The sequence below is a fragment of the Phaenicophaeus curvirostris genome, chromosome 10, assembly GCF_032191515.1.
Source record: "Phaenicophaeus curvirostris isolate KB17595 chromosome 10, BPBGC_Pcur_1.0, whole genome shotgun sequence".
Taxonomy (NCBI): domain Eukaryota; kingdom Metazoa; phylum Chordata; class Aves; order Cuculiformes; family Cuculidae; genus Phaenicophaeus; species Phaenicophaeus curvirostris.
The window spans coordinates 3,301,094-3,317,590 of record NC_091401.1 but is presented as its reverse complement, the minus strand read 5'-3'; the positions used below and the strand labels follow the sequence as shown (position 1 = coordinate 3,317,590).

Here is a 16,497-nt window from a genome sequence, read left to right as displayed (position 1 = left end):
TTCCTCATAAGGCCTGTTCTCCAGCCCTTTCACCAGCTTTGTTGCTCTTCTCTGGACTCGCTCCAGAGCCTCAACATCCTTCTTGTGGTGAGGGGCCCAGAACTGAACACAGGATTCGAGGAGCGGTCTCACCAGTGCCGAGCACAGAGGGAGAAGACCCTCCCTGGACCCGCTGGCCACGCCGTGTCTGACTCGTTTCGAAGCGCCACCGGGCTGAGTTGTAATTGCGACACGTATTTTGGGCTGGAAGTGGAAAGCGGCGTTCGGATCGCGGGGACAACTAAGCGCTGGGTTAATAAAATAAGAAGGGCGGGGGGGTGGGACTTGGCTTCTCCCGCGGGGCGGGGACTGCGGGGGGGGCGGGGCGGCGGCTGCGGCTGCGCGGGGTGCGGCAAGGTCAGCGGGGCGGCGGGCTGGGCTGGGGGGGCTGTACAGGGGGGACCCTGTGGGGCAGGGGGCGGCCTTGTGGGTCATCGGGGGCTGTACAGGGGGTAGGGGGGGGCTATGGGGCAGAGGGGGCCTTGCGGGGCATGGGGGCCTGTGTGAGGCTGGTTGGGGTGTGGGGCGGGGGGGCTGGGGAGGCCCTGGCCCAGGGAAGCTGTGGCTGCCCCATCCCTGGAGGGGTTCAAGGCCAGGCTGGATGGGCCTTGGGCACCTGATCCAGTGGGAGGTGTCCCTGCTCGTTGCAAGGGGTGGAACTGGATGGGCTTTGAAGTCCCTTCCAATCCAAACTGTTCTATTATTCCATGATTCTACGATGAATCCTGTTTCTGTATGGTCCAGTCTTAAAGAGACTGGCTAAAGCAAACCAATTAATAGAATCATAGAATGGTTTGGGTTGGAAGGGACCTTAAAGCCCATCCAGTCCCACCCCTGCCATGGGCAGGGACACCTCCCACTGGATCAGGAGCTCCAAGCCCCATCCAGCCTGGCCTTGAACCCCTCCAGGGCTGGGGCAGCCACAGCTTCCCAGGGCCGGATTGAGCACTGCTCCTTGGCCCGCTGAAGCCTTGGTCAGACAACAGTGAGGAGGCGTCAGTGCTAGAACTCGGCTGCGGGGCTGGGTCTGTGTGCCTAAGCCCCTTCCCTCTGCAGGGGACGCAGTTTGTTCTACTTGCCAGGTTTGAGAACAAGAAGTGGGATAGGATGTTCCACTTTATAGTCTGTGCAGAAAGGAAACCTGCTGTTGCAGGGAGTGGGAAGAACAGCCCCACCCCTCTGCTGCTCTCCTTTGCTCAGCGTAGGGTGCTGCTACTTTTAGATTTTAGTCACTAAGGAACTTCTGTTGAGATTGGCCATGAACTGATTTATCTTTGTTTAAATCTCATTTTCCGCACTGAGCAAGTTTAACAAGCAAGTAATATGCAGCTGATCTTGCCAGGCTGTCTTCTAGCTCTGCAAATACTGTTTGAAACATCACGTGGGTGGATCGTGAATACTGTAGGGGACTCCAAGTGAGTGCCTGTGACCAGAGAAGAATACCTGATTGTTTTTTGCAGCTCCTACTTCAGTGCTGGCAGATTGTTCTGTGTGATTCCTTGCTCTCTATCCAGAGCTGAAGCTGTGGACACTTAAATTCTGTGTTGGGGAAATGTGGTTCTTGTGTCTGAGATGAGACACAAGGTGCTGCACTGCTGCTGAGGCCTCTTCTGGTGTCGTAGCCCTAGATAGCTGAGACATCCTGTAATGCGAGACTTGGACTGTGAGCCATTCCATAACCACAGGCAAAACATATTTCATCAAGAGAAATGTCTTCTTCTTCTTTTCTTCCCCTGTATGCATCCAAGTTAAATCTAATTATGCTGTTGTGTAACAGAGGAGATTTAAAAGCAGGAATAAATTTTCATTGGCCTAGTCTAGCACTTGTAGCAGAACTAAAGTCCAGGCAAGTTCTTTACTGGCTCTTAGATGATTAAAAGGGCTCTGGAAATACATAGTGATTTCTCCTTAGTGGGCAAACCAGAAGACATGGGTGCAGTGTTGGAGAGACCCATTCCTGTGAAAAGGAAGAGCAAGATGACTGTTTTCTAGTCAAGGAGAATCCGGGGGGAGAGGAACATTTGCTGGGGTGGTGGGAGAACGAACCTCAGCTCATTTGGACCACTTTGCTACATCAGGAGAATAAATTGCCCTCCGTTTCTGAAGCTCTGCAGGCAGGTACCAAGAGCAAGCTCAGACCTCAGAGCAGGACCTGATGACCAGGATTAAAGCAGGACAGGAGTTTGACACTCTTTTTCAATGGCCTGGCAGCTAAATGTTTGATTTTCCAGTGAGCTGGTACATAAGCCAAGAGCAAGAGGTTTATCTTGGCGTTTAAACTTTACCTGTAGGTGGTTCTCACCATCACACCTGAGCCTGTGCTGGATGTGGCATTCCTTCTGTATGAAATCCTGCTGGCTCTGGTATTTTTATATATAGTCTTAACTGTGTGTTACAGAATTTGCCTAGTGCTGTGAAGAGGACACACCTACAAGTCTTTAGCATGGTCTTAAACCAGACAGCAGTGGCCAAGCACTTAATGTCATGTGTCGTAACTTTTATTTAATGCAGGATCCATCCCATGCCATTTCAGGCTTAATTTGAAAGTTGAGGAGAAATAAGAATCTCACTTTATGGGCTTAACTTTTCTGTATTTCAGTTCATCTTGGAGGGAGCCAGTGACGATTTAGAAGGAATAGGAGTCATAAAACCAGCTTTCTCCTTCGTATTTCAGATTAAACTGTTTCAGCTTTTGTTTTGGCTGGACTTTGAGCCAGTGAATGAGGAAAAAACAGAAGAGGAAGTACAGAAAAAGGGAGGGAGGGGAGAGGTGAGGGCGCTTAGTAACTTGAGACTGCAAAATGCAGGGTGCAGGAGCGTGTTATGAGAACAACTTTGTCAGAACTGGTGACTTGTCGGAACTGGTGATGAGTCACGAAGCAGCCACTCCAGGCTGTCTCTTCTTTGCGTTGCAGGAGTGGTAGCTGTAAGCTTGTGTGCTTTCCAGCCACATTGTATTGCTACAATTTCACACTTGTTCCTTTTGTGAAGTCCTAGGATACTAGTTGTGCCTTGCTGAGATCTTCAGCTGCAGTCTCCCTTGTCTTTCTGCAATACTAGCTGGGTACACGCAGCTGTGATATGAAGTACCTGAAGGAGCTACAGGAAACCTGGGGAGGGACTTTTTACAAAGGCTTGTAGTGATAGGAGTAGAGGCAATGGGTATAAACTTGAGAGGGGCAGATTTAGACTAGACATAAGGAGGAATTTCTTCACCATGAGAGTCATGAGGCCCTGGCCCAGGTTGCCCAGGGAAGCTGTGGCTACCCCATCCCTGGAGGGGTTCAAGACCAGGCTGGATGGGGCTTGGGCACCTGATCCAGTGGGAGGTGACCCTACCCATCACAGGGAGGTTGGAACTAGATGATTTTTAAGGTCCCTTCCAACCCAAACTATTCTATGATATATGGTAATACACCTTGTGATGCCTCTTTCTAATGTATTACTGTGAAATACTAAGACTGCTTTTCTCCCCCTCACCTTCCTCTTCTGTCCACTAGATTAAGCAACAATGGCATTTGTGAAGAGCGGATGGCTGCTCCGGCAAAGTAAGTCAGGGGCATTTTACATTCTTTTCTCCCTGCTGTGTCCAACTTCTTCAAAAAAACATCAGAGCAACTTTGTAATGCCCAGGTCTTTCTTAAAACAAGTCTGTAGCTCTGTGGGTTGGTTTCTGTTGTTTTACCTTTAGGACACTTCACAGAATGACCTGTCATGACAGCATTTCCATGCGACCCTTTGGGCATAGCAGTGGGAATACCATAGCTGAGGTGTCTGACTGGCATTCAGCTCTGTAATTAGTGCTGCATGAGTGGAAACTCAGAAACTTCACCTGACACCTTACCTTAATGTCTTCTATTAGTCATGCCCTCTGCTCTTGCAGCAAGTTAGAACTAAAGTCCCAGGTTATGCACCAAAAATAAACCCAGTTGTGACTTTGACTACCAGTTAAAATATGAAACCCAATTCTGAGGTGTGGATGTTGCAGTACAGGATTTTGCTCAGCACCTCAGAATGTCTGAGGCAACTGTGAAGAATTTCTTGGTTTATTTTATATTAGCTCTAGGACACAAATACTTCCCAATGTGCGCCCTCAAAATTGACTGTCTGATTTTTAAGGTACGATTTTACGGCGTTGGAAGAAGAACTGGTTTGACCTGTGGTCTGATGGTCGCTTAATATTCTATGATGATCAAAATCGCCACAATATAGAAGATAAAATCCACATGCGAATCCATTGCATCAACCTCAGAGTGGGGAATGAATGTCGAGGTAATAATGAAAACTTCAGGATTTGTGTATTCAGAGATTGTTTTCAACTTTGGTGCTTGCCCAGCATACCATTTACAACACTACTGCAGAAGTAAATATGTCTGGAAGGGTGCAACTTCATTGCTGTTAAAAAAAACCCTTCCCCACCCACCCCTTCAAGAACAAACTACTGAATTCCCTTATAGATATTCAAGAACAAACTACTGAATTCCCTTATAGATATTCAAGAACAAACTACTGAATTCCCATATAGGTATTCCTCTTCAGTTCTGGAGTCCTCAGCCCAGGAAGGACACGGATCTGTTGGAGCAAGTCCCAAAGGGGCCAGAAAGATGATCCAAGGGCTGGAGCACCTCCCATGAGAGTACAAGCTGACACAGTTGGGCTTGTTCATCCTAGACAAGAGAAGGCTCCGGGCAGACCCTACAGCAGCATTCCAGTACTTAAAAGGGGCTACAGGAAAGCTGGGGAAGGGCTCTTTATTAGGGAGTGCAGGGACAGGATGAGAGGGGAAATTGCTTAAAGAGGGGACAGCTTAAAGAGGGGAAATTGCGAGGAGATATTGGGAGGAAATATTCCTGTGAGGGTCATGAGGCCCTGGCCCAGGTTGCCCAGAGAAATCGTGGATGTCCCATCCCTGGAGGTGTTCAAGGCCAGGTTCGAAGAGCAGCCTGACCCAGTGGGGGTTGGAACTGGATGATCTTTAAGGCCCTCTCCAACCCAAACCATTCTATGATCCTGTGATACGCAGGGCATGGTGTCACCATGTGATAGATGAGGTTTTACAGCTCAGTGAGGACCATGTATGCAGGTGGCAGGCGTGTATGCAAGAACGGGGTGTTCACAGTAGGGTCGTGTGTCTGACTGTAGAGTGTTACTGGTGTAATTACAGTGCTGGATGGAGCGAGACGCAGGACTAGACATGGGAAACCTTAGCAGATTTTTTTGAGATGTTTCTAAGTTCACTTCTAGCCTTTGTTACTGCACTGCTTGATGCTGACACAAGTGAAGGACATGGAGAGTACTTACTGCTGAGTATGGATTGGTTCTGCTGTAAGATACTTGCATTTCATAGGAATGAAGTTCAGAGCTACTTAATTTCAGGGCACTCTAAAGAGTTATTTAGAGGTTATTGCCTTCTGTGCCATGGAAGGACCTGCGACTGGCCCTAGTTTATTTTGTCTAGACTTTCATATAAGCTTTCTCCAATTCTGTATATCGAAATTCTAGTTATAGATACTTCATAACTTGTCTCTTTTTTTTTTTTTTTCTGACTCAGATTTCCAGCCTCCAGAGGGGAAGCAGAGAGACTGTTTACTGCAGATTGTTTGCCGTGATGGGAAAACAGTCAACCTCTGTGCAGAGAGTGCAGATGACTGCCTGTAAGTCTGCCAGGGAACATAGGTTTTGCTGCCTCTTCCTCTTCTATCTTTCTTTTTCTTTCTCTCCCTAATTATTTTCCTTCCTTTGGACTTCCAGAGGGACATTTCAAGCATGTTTTCAAGCAAGTAAAAGCAAGCTTTCAGTGACAAAAAGCTTAGCTCTCATATAAGAAGTAGTCTAGTTCATGCAAACTAACTGCAAGTTAAGTGACTGAGAACACAGAACGGTGAGAAGGAGTAAAAGCTTCTTATTAATATGGTTAATGCAAGACTTCCTGAGCAGAATTTTTTTTTCCACTCCCATTCTTCAGGTAGCATGTGACCCTGCATAGCCCAAGGACATTCCAATCGGTAGTGAAAGGAATAATACTCCTTCATTGTGAGCTCTCAGCTGAGCTTGGCTCTGTAGTTAGATAGCTGCTATCATCTGTGTTTGCCAAGTACGTGTGGTGCGTGGCAGTGTCTGTGTGAAGATACACTTTCTCTTCAAACCGTAATAGGGTCGAGCCCCACACTCTTTAGTCAGCGTAGATGCAAGTGTTTAGCAGGGAGATACAACTTCCTGGGTGCATCTGTCCCTGTTTATCCTCAGCAGGGCTGTTGTGCTTGCAGCGAGGACCTTCAAGACAGCATCTGTTCCTTCTCATGTTCCTTCTCACTTCTTTTCTGCTCTGGAAAGAAAGTAAATATTTCTCAGTCTTGGTGTAATGTCTTTGTGCATTCATTTAAGTGTATCGTTAAGCTTCAGCATATGCAGTATCTTAAACTCTGTCCCTGCAGTAGCTGTGGTTAACCTTGTTTTCTTCATAGTCCTAAACAATGGTTGTTTCTTTTTGTCAGGGCATGGAAGCTTGCTCTCCAGGATGCCAGAACAAACACAGTAAGTGTACGACTTAGACTTTGCTCTGGTAGAGAAGCAGCACATCAGTGTTCTGTGGGGTCCAGCAGATTACTTCTGAAATAATTTTCCGTTCTTCTCTGCCAGAGAAAAACAGGGTCATGACTGTGATTGTAAGGCTTGCGGGTGGGGAGAGGAATGATCCTCCGGATCACAAGCACATGTCATCCTTGCAGCTGAGTCCAGGCAAATACATGCTGAGTGGAAGTGAATGATTACAGGGAACGATCTCTCTGGGTGGAAGTGAACGTTTGGGAAGCTGGTCTGTAAGGGAAGTGGGCAGCGAGGCTGTGGGCAAAAAGTAAAAAAAAAAAAAAAAGTGATCAGTAAGAACACACTTTTTCTGCACTCACTATTTGTTGCCTACCAGGTAGAGCACTAAAGGAAGCTTAGTGCAAAGGAGGTGTTTGTTATTGTAGATCCATTACATTGTGGGATGCTGCAGGCATGCCAAGGAGGAGTATATTACCTCTGCATTGGCATGCTAGCTGTGGGGAATGAGGAGGTCAGGAATAATAAAAGCCTCTCTGTGAGTCTCGGAGTTCTCTAGGGAACTGTATCTTTGCAGAACCATATCCATCCACTTGTGGGTATAGTTGTTTTTCCTCCAGGCTGCCTTCCAGAGTACTCTTCAGCACTAGCTTTCCTTAGATGGCTAGACTGAACCAACCCGGGTTGATTCTGTTTCATGGGGAAATGCTGGGTTTTGTAGAAACTTGTCTTGGTTTTTGACAGGTCACATTAGCATTATCACTGTACTGAGGCATCTGTCATATCGTATAACTTAGATCTGTAGATACCCAGAGCAAACACTTGTCATAACAAAACCACCCTGAGCACAATTGCCTCCAGCTGCTGTGCTGCTTCATGGTGTTAAACGAGAAGTGAAAGAATTGTCCTCGCACAGAGGACACAACACTCGTGGTCGGTCTGCTCAGTTTTAGGAGCTTTTATCTTGCGTTTGTGTGAGACGGTGACCCTTGGTTTCAGGGGTGAGGAGCTGCTGCTTTTCATGTCTCCGACACTCAGCTGCCAGCCAGCTGGATGGCATTCAGACCTTGTGAGTGCATCACCTTTGTCAGCCAAGACAGACTCCTGCTACTGAAAGCAGGGCAGGTAGCTCTCTGCATAACTAGTATCATAAGTCAGTGCTTTCTGAAGCTATTAAAGGTCTCCCACCAGGACTTGAACTAAGTGGGTAACTGGGTTCGAGTCCATCTCTAGGTGTCTGACGCAGCTTTCAGAAATACCGAGCATCCCACAGTGCTTCATAATGTTACTGGAATAGAATCATAGAATGGTTTGTGTGGGAAGGGACATTAAAGTTCATCCAGTTCCAACCCCCTGCCATGGGCAGGGACAGCTCCCACTGGATCAGGGGGCTCAAAGCCTCATCCAACCTGGCCGTGAACACCTCCAGGGATGGGGCAGCCACGACTGCTCTGGGCAACCTCTGCCAGTGCCTCACCATCTCTTGAAGAATTTCTTCCTATGATCTGATTTAAATCTTCCCCCTTCAATTTAAAGCCATTCCCCCTTGTCCTATCACTCTATGCCCTTGTAAAAAGTCTTTCCATAGCTTTCCTGTAGCCCCTTCAGGTACTGGGAAGCTGCTCTAAGGTCTTCTCAGAGCATTCTCTTCTCCAGGCTGAAAAAGGCCAACTCTCTCAGCTTGTCCACATATGGGAGATGCTCCAGCCCTTGGATCATCATTGTGGCCTCCATTGGGCCCGTTACAACAGTTCCATATCCTTCTTATGTTGAGGATTCCAGAAGCTTGCAGGCTTGTATCTCAGGCTTGTACAGAGTTCCCTGTAGCAGAACAGTGTACATTTATTGCTGAGACTTTAGCATCGGCTGGACAACTTCTCAGGTGCTGGAATTACCTGTCTTTTCATATAATGCTTTGAAAGGTGTGTTTCAATCAATCCTTATAATTTCCACTGCAAGTTTAACCTGGGATATGGCTGTAGTATGCCCTCAGATTCTTTCTGCAATCCCTGTACAAGAGACTAAAGGTTGCTCTTTCTTTGGGGTTATTAAATTTTAATCCTTGCACTACTCTGGAGTTTGTCTGTAAGAAAATGTGATAACTGCTACCTTTCCATGGTATTTAGGGCTATGTGGGATCTGACGTGATGTATGACGAGACAGCAATTTCCTCAGCCCCTCCTCCCTATACAGCTTATGCCACACCGTCACCTGAGGTAAGAGTTGCAGTCAGGAGGCATTAAAATCAGTGAGGTGGCAGAAGCAGCCAGCCTTCAGGCATGCAAACTGTGCTCCCGAAACACTGTGTTTCACAGCTAGGTCCACCTTTAACGTTTGTACGAAAGTAGAGTGAGAGTAAGGCACTAACAATCTATTGTCACTCCTATTTGAGATGAGTTTCCTTTGAAAGGGATGCAGCAGATTTTGTTGGAAGGTATGTAAAGGGGTGGCTGCTCAGTGGACTTGGAGAATAAACCTTCTTAAAGACAAGGCAAAAGTTATTTGGTGAATGTTGATTCAATTTTAACATAAGGAGGTGCAACTACACTTTCATTCTGTGTACACACTGGAAAGATATAAAATGGGGAGTTTTAAAAATGGGATTTAATGACTGGAGCCGTCACTTTCAACATGTAAGGGTTTTGTTGTACCCAAGACGTCATAGCAACTCTAGCTCCTGGATGCCCAGTTCTTTGGCAGTGGAGGAGCAGCAGCACTGGGGAATTCTGGATGTTCTGACTCATCTGCAGGGATACACAAAGATACAGTTCAGGGTAGTATTTCTTACTGCACTGTAGGTGCTCTGCTTCAGCTCCTCACTGTTAAAAATATTCTGCTAAGAACAAGATATTATCAGGACTAACTGTGGGCCTTCTCCTCTGGAGAAAAAAAATGCTTCCAAAACATACGGCTACAGTGTATTTGTCCTGAATCTGACATTTACTTGCAGTGTAATAGAGGAAGGTTGGTTGGAGTTTCTTGGGATCAGCTGCTGCCTACCTGGCACTCCTGAGCCCTCCAGAGAACTGTTGTTGGCAGGGGGGCAGGGAGGAGAAGCCGATAAGGCTGCTGTGGCTCTGCTGGGTGATCCAGGCCCTACTTCCAAGGTATTCACCATCCAAGAAGGGTGGAGAGCAAATACTGCTTAGGAGTACTGTCTAAATCCTTTCCAGTGAGCAGATAGACAGTATCACTACAGACTGGGTATTTTAGTGAAACTTTAACTGCATTAGAAACGAGGGAGAACTGAACAAAGTGCATGATTGGATACATAGCTAAGAATACTTATGTACTAGACATTTTTAATTCCACCAGGTTTATGGCTATGGCTACGATCAATACAACGGTGCTTATCCTGCTGCTGGTCCCCAAGTCTTCTATGCCTCCAATGGACAAGCTTATGCTGTTCCCTACCAGTATCCATACCAAGGTAATTGGCATCAACCATATCCTTCACCTTCCTATAGAACCTTTTTGAGTCAGTCTTCCTGACTTTAATTCTAGTACTCACCATCTTTGATCACGTACCACTCTTACACAACAGAGTGATAGAAAGAAACCTGAGTTGTAAGTGGAACCCAAGTCCCTTTAACCTTTCACAACAAAGCAAGTGCAGTGAAATTTGTGTTAAGTGATATAACCTTCCTAATGTGATCCCAGCATATTTAAATTACTTCATAAACTCTTTTTAAAGCACACAGAACTCTAACTACAGTAGGCAGCAAAAGGAAAGATAGAAGAGCCAGCACAAGAATGATTCAGTACTCCATAATGGGCATTGATGGAGCTTTTGATTCATCTGTTTCTCCTATATGTAGCTTAATTATTTCAACACTGATATTTAGTTGTGACCTGAGAATTAAATGCAAGTTTCAAAGATAAATCCACTCCCAAAGCATGGTGATAACTGGTTCCTTCCCCACATACTGGAAGGCAAGCCTCGTGAAGTCTTCTGTTGCTCTGTCTAGGTTTGTACAGCTTTCAGTGCCAATAAAAGAAGAAAGAGACTGGAATTGCAGGGTGTGCTTTTGAGCTTAGTTACCTTAATTTAGGATCAGCTTTGCATGGAGAGCCCCTGTCCTATAGAACTGGGGCCTTAGGGTAGTAAAGGTAATATAATTGAGAAGACTCAACTTAGTAGTTGTTCATGATCTGACTCTGCAAACAAGAATCTCTCTTCAGAACTTTTTCAGTTTTGAGGGAGATTTTTCTTTCCATTTGACATTTTCCAGGTTATTTCACTTGCCTTTTCCATTTTTTGTTACGAAGGATGTGCATCAGCCCAAAGTTTTCCTTATCTAAGGTAGTGAGGTCTTAAGACACAGACCATACATATACAAACACAGAGGAAGGTGGGTTCTGTTGGTTCTCAGCAGCTCCTTGAAAGGCCCAAGAACCATTTTTAAAACCTAGCAGCAGGTCTTGGGAGTCAAGCCTCAGAAACCTGTCTGCTAAAAATGCAACAGTACCTCTCTTAAACAGTTCATAAGTCCAGTCTGTTAAGTTACTGCTTATAGGTTGGGCATAAGTAACCAAGCCTCAATGTTTTCCTTCACCAGGGTTACTACAGCTAAATCTAGGGGTCAAATTCACCTCCAGCAATTAACCTAACCCCTGTATGTTCACATTTATCACTCGTTGTCTGAGTTCCCATTGTTATGGAGTTCCCATTTGTGCCTCGTTGGGAGTCAGTGAGAGCCTTTTCCAGTTATAGCAGATGGATTGCTTCAGTATCTGTTACAATAAAAATAAATTGCAGTATCTTCAGGAATGTTTAATCTTCCTGAAATGTCTGGAAAGGAAAGCGATACTGCTACATCTGCTTTGCAGGTAGAAGCCAAGTTGTAAAACTTGATAGGTGACGCTCATACCAGTCTGGTGCAAAGCAAGGGTCAGTCAGTGGTTTCTTGAGTCTTAGGTTAATTCCTTATTAATGGGCCAATCTTCATCTGGAAAGAAACAGAGCAGCTGTCACCACACGACAGATCAGTCTGCGATGTGAAGGCTGAACTGAACTGGCAGTAACTGGGAATTACTGGTAGTAGGCAGTAACTGTGGAGTAAATAACTGACCCACAGTTTCTGACAAACCACTGGCTTAAGAGCTGCCAGAGATTTCTTTTTGGATGGAACTACAGTATTTGCTTTAACTTCAAGGCTGAATCAATTTTTAGATCATTTTCTTGCATTAAATCCATTGTTTGATATAATAATACAAGTAATTCATAGGGTTTTTGCTAATACAAATGCAGGACAATGTTCAGGTTTACATTTGTGATGAGCTTTCCTCCCAGGTATTACACTATTCCGAGGCTATAAGTGTTGCTAAGCCTCTGGATTTATTTGATAAACGTGGAGGCAGAATCCAAAGCAGAGCTGTATTCTGCCTTGTAGGTGACATCATTTTAGCGTTCAGTGGAAGGAAGAGGGTGAAAGAATGGCGTGTTTTGAAATCGCAGTGCATGGTATAAAGATTTACGTTTCTTTCCCCTCCTCCTAACAATCTCTTATTACCTAGGACCTTACGGCCAACCCCCTGCAAACCACGTCATCATTCGAGAGCGTTACCGTGACAGTGATGGAGATCTTGCACTGGGCATGCTTGCTGGAGCAGCAACTGGAATGGCTCTGGGATCGTTATTCTGGGTCTTTTAGATTACCTGTTCCTTATCTTTGTAGTTCCAAAATCCTTTATTGTGTGCAATAATATATTGGCAATGTTGTTTACTGTTAAACTTTAAGAAATGCAATAGTTATTTTTCAGTAGTGACATCTTAGTAACTGATTCTTAACTGTCCTAAGGAGAGTTTAAAGGCACCATTTAGTTAAGTGGTTGGAGATGGCATGCACTGCTCGTGGATTATGTTCTGGCGTTAGGAGTTATAAGGGTTTGTATTGATTAGGATCAGTCTGAACACCAGTGTAAGATGTGAGCGGTCACTAGCTTTATGAACAGACTTATTGTAAACACTGTAGACAAAATTTATTTTTAGGGGGTCCAAATCTGGTCCATATAGGGGGTCTGCAGGAGCCCTGAGTTAGTATATATGTGCTACTGGTGTCTAAACATTCCCTGCAAGGAGTATAGCTCAGCAGAAACTCCTTGGCTTTAGGTGGCCTGCCATGCTTGAGGATTTCTTTGTTTTCAAACTTGCCTGCAGATGGTAGTATGTTCTGTTAGATGTGGTTCTATACCTCTCTCTCACACCATCCAGGTGAAGTGGTCTTTAAGAACCTATAAGGAAACCACTATGAAGGGACAGCACTCCTCATTTCTGTTATTCTCCCAGAAATATGAACGACCAGTGGCAATGTTTGTTGTCCACCTCCCTCTTTATCCTGAATCACTCTTCTCTGATCAGGTGGAAGCAGTGGATCTGTGGCTTTGCAAGTGGTCTTCCTTCTCTGTGGAACAGGCGCCTCAGACACTGTACTGGCTGCATGGCTGAGGAAAAGGCCTGGTGTCACTGCTCAGTACAACTGTCGTTCTGCAGAGTCTGTAGAACTAACCTGAACAACCCTTGTCTGGCTGGGCCTACCAGAACCCCTCTGCAGGCAGGAACAGTCCAGAGGGAAGAGCCAAACAGCACTAGTAGACCTTGCATGCAGGTACTTTGATATTAGAGGGTGTGCCTCACAGCCTCCAAGGCTTCCTGAACCAGGTTTTTTATTTGCATCTTGTTGTGAGCACGGCAGAGCCTGGATCCCTCACATTCAGCAGGTCTTTCTTTCCTTCCGAGACTAAGGAAAACACTCCAAGGAGCGTGGCTGGCTTTGCTTGTCTGTCTGGTCCCCCATGCAGCTGCAGGCTGCTCTGCCACCAGCTGTAACCCAGAGCACAGCTGCTGGTTTAAGACATGGCCTGTTCCCTTACCCTGTGTTATAATCCATGCTGAGCTGTGCTTGGCAGGGGAAAGCAAGCTCTGAAGAAACACACATGCTTTCTTATTCAGGTAAAAGAGGCAGGGTGCCTAAGTTGAGCTCTTTATAGAAAGAGGACTTATTTTTATACTTCCACTTTCAGCTTCCTGTATTGCTACTGTTTAAATACGTTAAGTCTTTCGTAAGTCTTTAGGTTAATTTCCTTAAGGTTCATGGGGTTTCAGGTATGTCAGGAAAGATGAAAATAAATGAGAATTTGCACACATATAAATTTAGATCAAGCCCTGACCTTTTCCATTTCATCCTAAAATTGCCTTGGCTCTATCCTATATATTTAAGCAATAGAGGTCTTGGACGAGAGTCTGGGTAGCAGCCATGGGAAGCACTAAGTTTTCATGACTCTTAGGACCAACTCAGCAAACTCGCTGGAAGGAAACAGATGGTTGTAATCTTGGCAGCATTGCCAGGGGTCAGCCTAATGCAGGGAATGTAAATTCTTTCAAGAAACTTTGGCTCAGAGCCTTATATGTATGTGCATGCATGTCCTTTGGCTGGTTAATACAAGCTGCATATGTTCTGCAGGTGGCATGTACGGAAAGGACTTGTTGGAGGTTTAGAAGAGGACTAAAGCAAAAGTTGTTGCTAGTCCAAATCAAAAGGAATTGGAGCATGCCCCTGAAATTCTCTTAGAGGCCCTTGAGCTCAGAAGGAGATGGTGATTGTCTGGAACTTAAGTCAACGAACATTTCTACCCTTTTTGAACCTTGAGATCACCTTGAAGCTGATTATAGGTCTACACTCCTGTTTAGTTTGTGCTTTGCAATATAACTAGTTCTGCAGAATGCCTCCAGCTCTGCTTGTCCCTGTGTGATATTTACCTTGTAAGGGGTGGGGGAGAATAAAATAATTGAACAGCATTGTAATTTATTTTTGATTTCATAATGATTGTGAAACAACAGCACAAAGTGAATGAGCTAATAATTTATTTTTAGATCACTGTTTTATTGTGTGTTGGTTTTGTTTTGGTTTTTTTTTTGTTGTTCAAGGGCTGTTGGTCACAGGTGGGGAGCATGTTCATTGCGCTTTCAGGCGATAACTGTATCTAGGTCCCTTTCTTGAAGTGAAGTAATGTAAGATAAAGACTGTCAATTGGAAACGTTACTGAGTTGAATTAAAAGCAAGAAATGACCTTTTTGAAAGTTAAATTTGAAGTAAGTCTCCATTAAAAAAATAACCTTTTCCATTCTCAAGGGGGAACAAAAACAATTTTACAAATTGAAGCTTAGTTCCATCTTGGAAACAACAGGCTGCTTTCACAAAAAAAATCATGAGCTACTTTTCTATGCTGGTAGCACAAGCAGTTAGAAGTTAGAAAGCACATGTACAAAACTGTGGGAGAACATAAAATCAAGACGGTAGTTATCTTACTGCAGGTGCTTGTAGCCTTTTGGATCACACTGCAGAAATAGAAGTGGGAGTGTCTTGGTGCACAAAGCAGCAGCGTGGGGATGACCACTTGAATTCAGTGGTTGTTAAAGCTCCTAGCTTGCTTCCTGCAGCTGTGGCCATACCTCTTGTTGCTCAGGAACAGCAGAGGCTTGGTCGTACCTGTAATAAAGTCCTGCTAGGGCCGTAGTCATGACATGGTAGCATTTCTCTGCCCAGATCAGTATTTCACGGATCTACAGTCTGTGTAGATGCTGGTGTGAGCTGAAGGAGCAGGGCCAGAGTGGATTTTAGGGCTTGGAGAGATGCTGTGCCAGTGTCTGCAGGCAGGTGGAAATGTCTGCACAGAGGCGATACCTTCCTGAAGGGAAGAGGCAGTACGCTGGGAAAAAGCATCTCTAGATACTACTTGAAGAGACTGATAGTGGGTGCGTCAAGATGGATAGATTGAAATGATAGTCCTGGACAGGAGTTTGTTCCTGCACGGTGCTATTTATGATGCTGTGATTCCAGTCAACATCTGCACAGCACCCAAACACATGCCTTTCTGCCTGGGGCCTGGCATTGGACCTCCCTAAAGCTCTGGTTGGTCCACGGACACTGCGGGGCCACTGTTTTTTTGCAGTGTATGCTATTTGGTGACAATTAGTTACATGGCAGTTACAGCCTGTTCAGAATTCGGTGGCAGTGCTTGCAGAGGTGACAAGCCTGTATATTCATCTGTGACTTGTTACTTCTGTTTTTTTGGTTACAGACAAAGCCAGGCTTCTAGAGAGCGTGGTGGAAACGCTCAGCCTCGTGGTGAGCACTTTAGGGAGGTGAACCAGGTCCCCCTCCCAAATTCTTAGTTCCATGTGAAAACATGGAACTATTGGCTTCTTTTGCTTAAACGCGGTGGGCTAGGGAGCCAACCTCTTCCAGTGGGCAGGTAAAGGCTTATGAATTAGAGAGGAGGGCATGGGAAGTGTTGATGTAGAGAGCAACCGCACTGACTTTAGGAAAGACTTCTCTAGCGCTGAAGCACATTCTGAGCTGCATCTAGATGGAGCTACCTGAATGTCACACAACGCTGGCTTCATTTTGTTTGTTCTTCAGTGGAGATTCAAAAGGATCAGCTAAGGAAGTTGAGTGAAGGAGAAAATTGACACCCATGTTCCTCAAATGTGTTTGTGGCTTTTCCTCCTCATGATATGATTAAGATGGGTGTGTGTAAGCCACGGAGCAGCAAACGGCAAACATTCCACACCCTGCCCCCAGATACTTCATATTTTTGTGTACTCTCCATCTTAACTGCTGCTTTTACTATATGTCCTCATTCTCATTATTAATTTATAGCAAAATACTCTTAGCAATAAAATTCATATTTGAGTGTAATTGTTTTGTCTTGACATGTTTACTAGCCTGTTTTTAATATTTCTCATTTAGTCTGTAGACAGCTGTATGTTTTTCAAACACATGGTCAGCTTACAGGTTTTCCTTGCAAGGAAACAGTGCCGTGATGAATCCTGTGCACCTCCAGCCTTTCCTAAACAATTACAAGGGTGACTTTACTTGGTATCAGAACTAAGACAGCTGCGGCTGAATTAGA

At 45.2% G+C, this 16,497-nt stretch overlaps 1 protein-coding gene across 1 annotated transcript; it reads left to right on the top strand.

The window, feature by feature from the left end:
- The first annotated feature begins 2,940 nt into the window (after positions 1-2,940).
- Positions 2,941-14,668, top strand: PLEKHB2 (pleckstrin homology domain containing B2). Its single transcript, XM_069864998.1, has 8 exons — positions 2,941-2,965; positions 3,540-3,587; positions 4,159-4,311; positions 5,591-5,693; positions 6,534-6,573; positions 8,709-8,798; positions 9,898-10,012; positions 12,100-14,668. The coding sequence occupies exons 2-8, from the start codon at positions 3,551-3,553 to the stop codon at positions 12,234-12,236; spliced, it is 675 nt and encodes a 224-aa protein (XP_069721099.1). The 5' UTR covers positions 2,941-2,965; positions 3,540-3,550; the 3' UTR covers positions 12,237-14,668.
- The last annotated feature ends 1,829 nt before the right edge of the window (positions 14,669-16,497 follow it).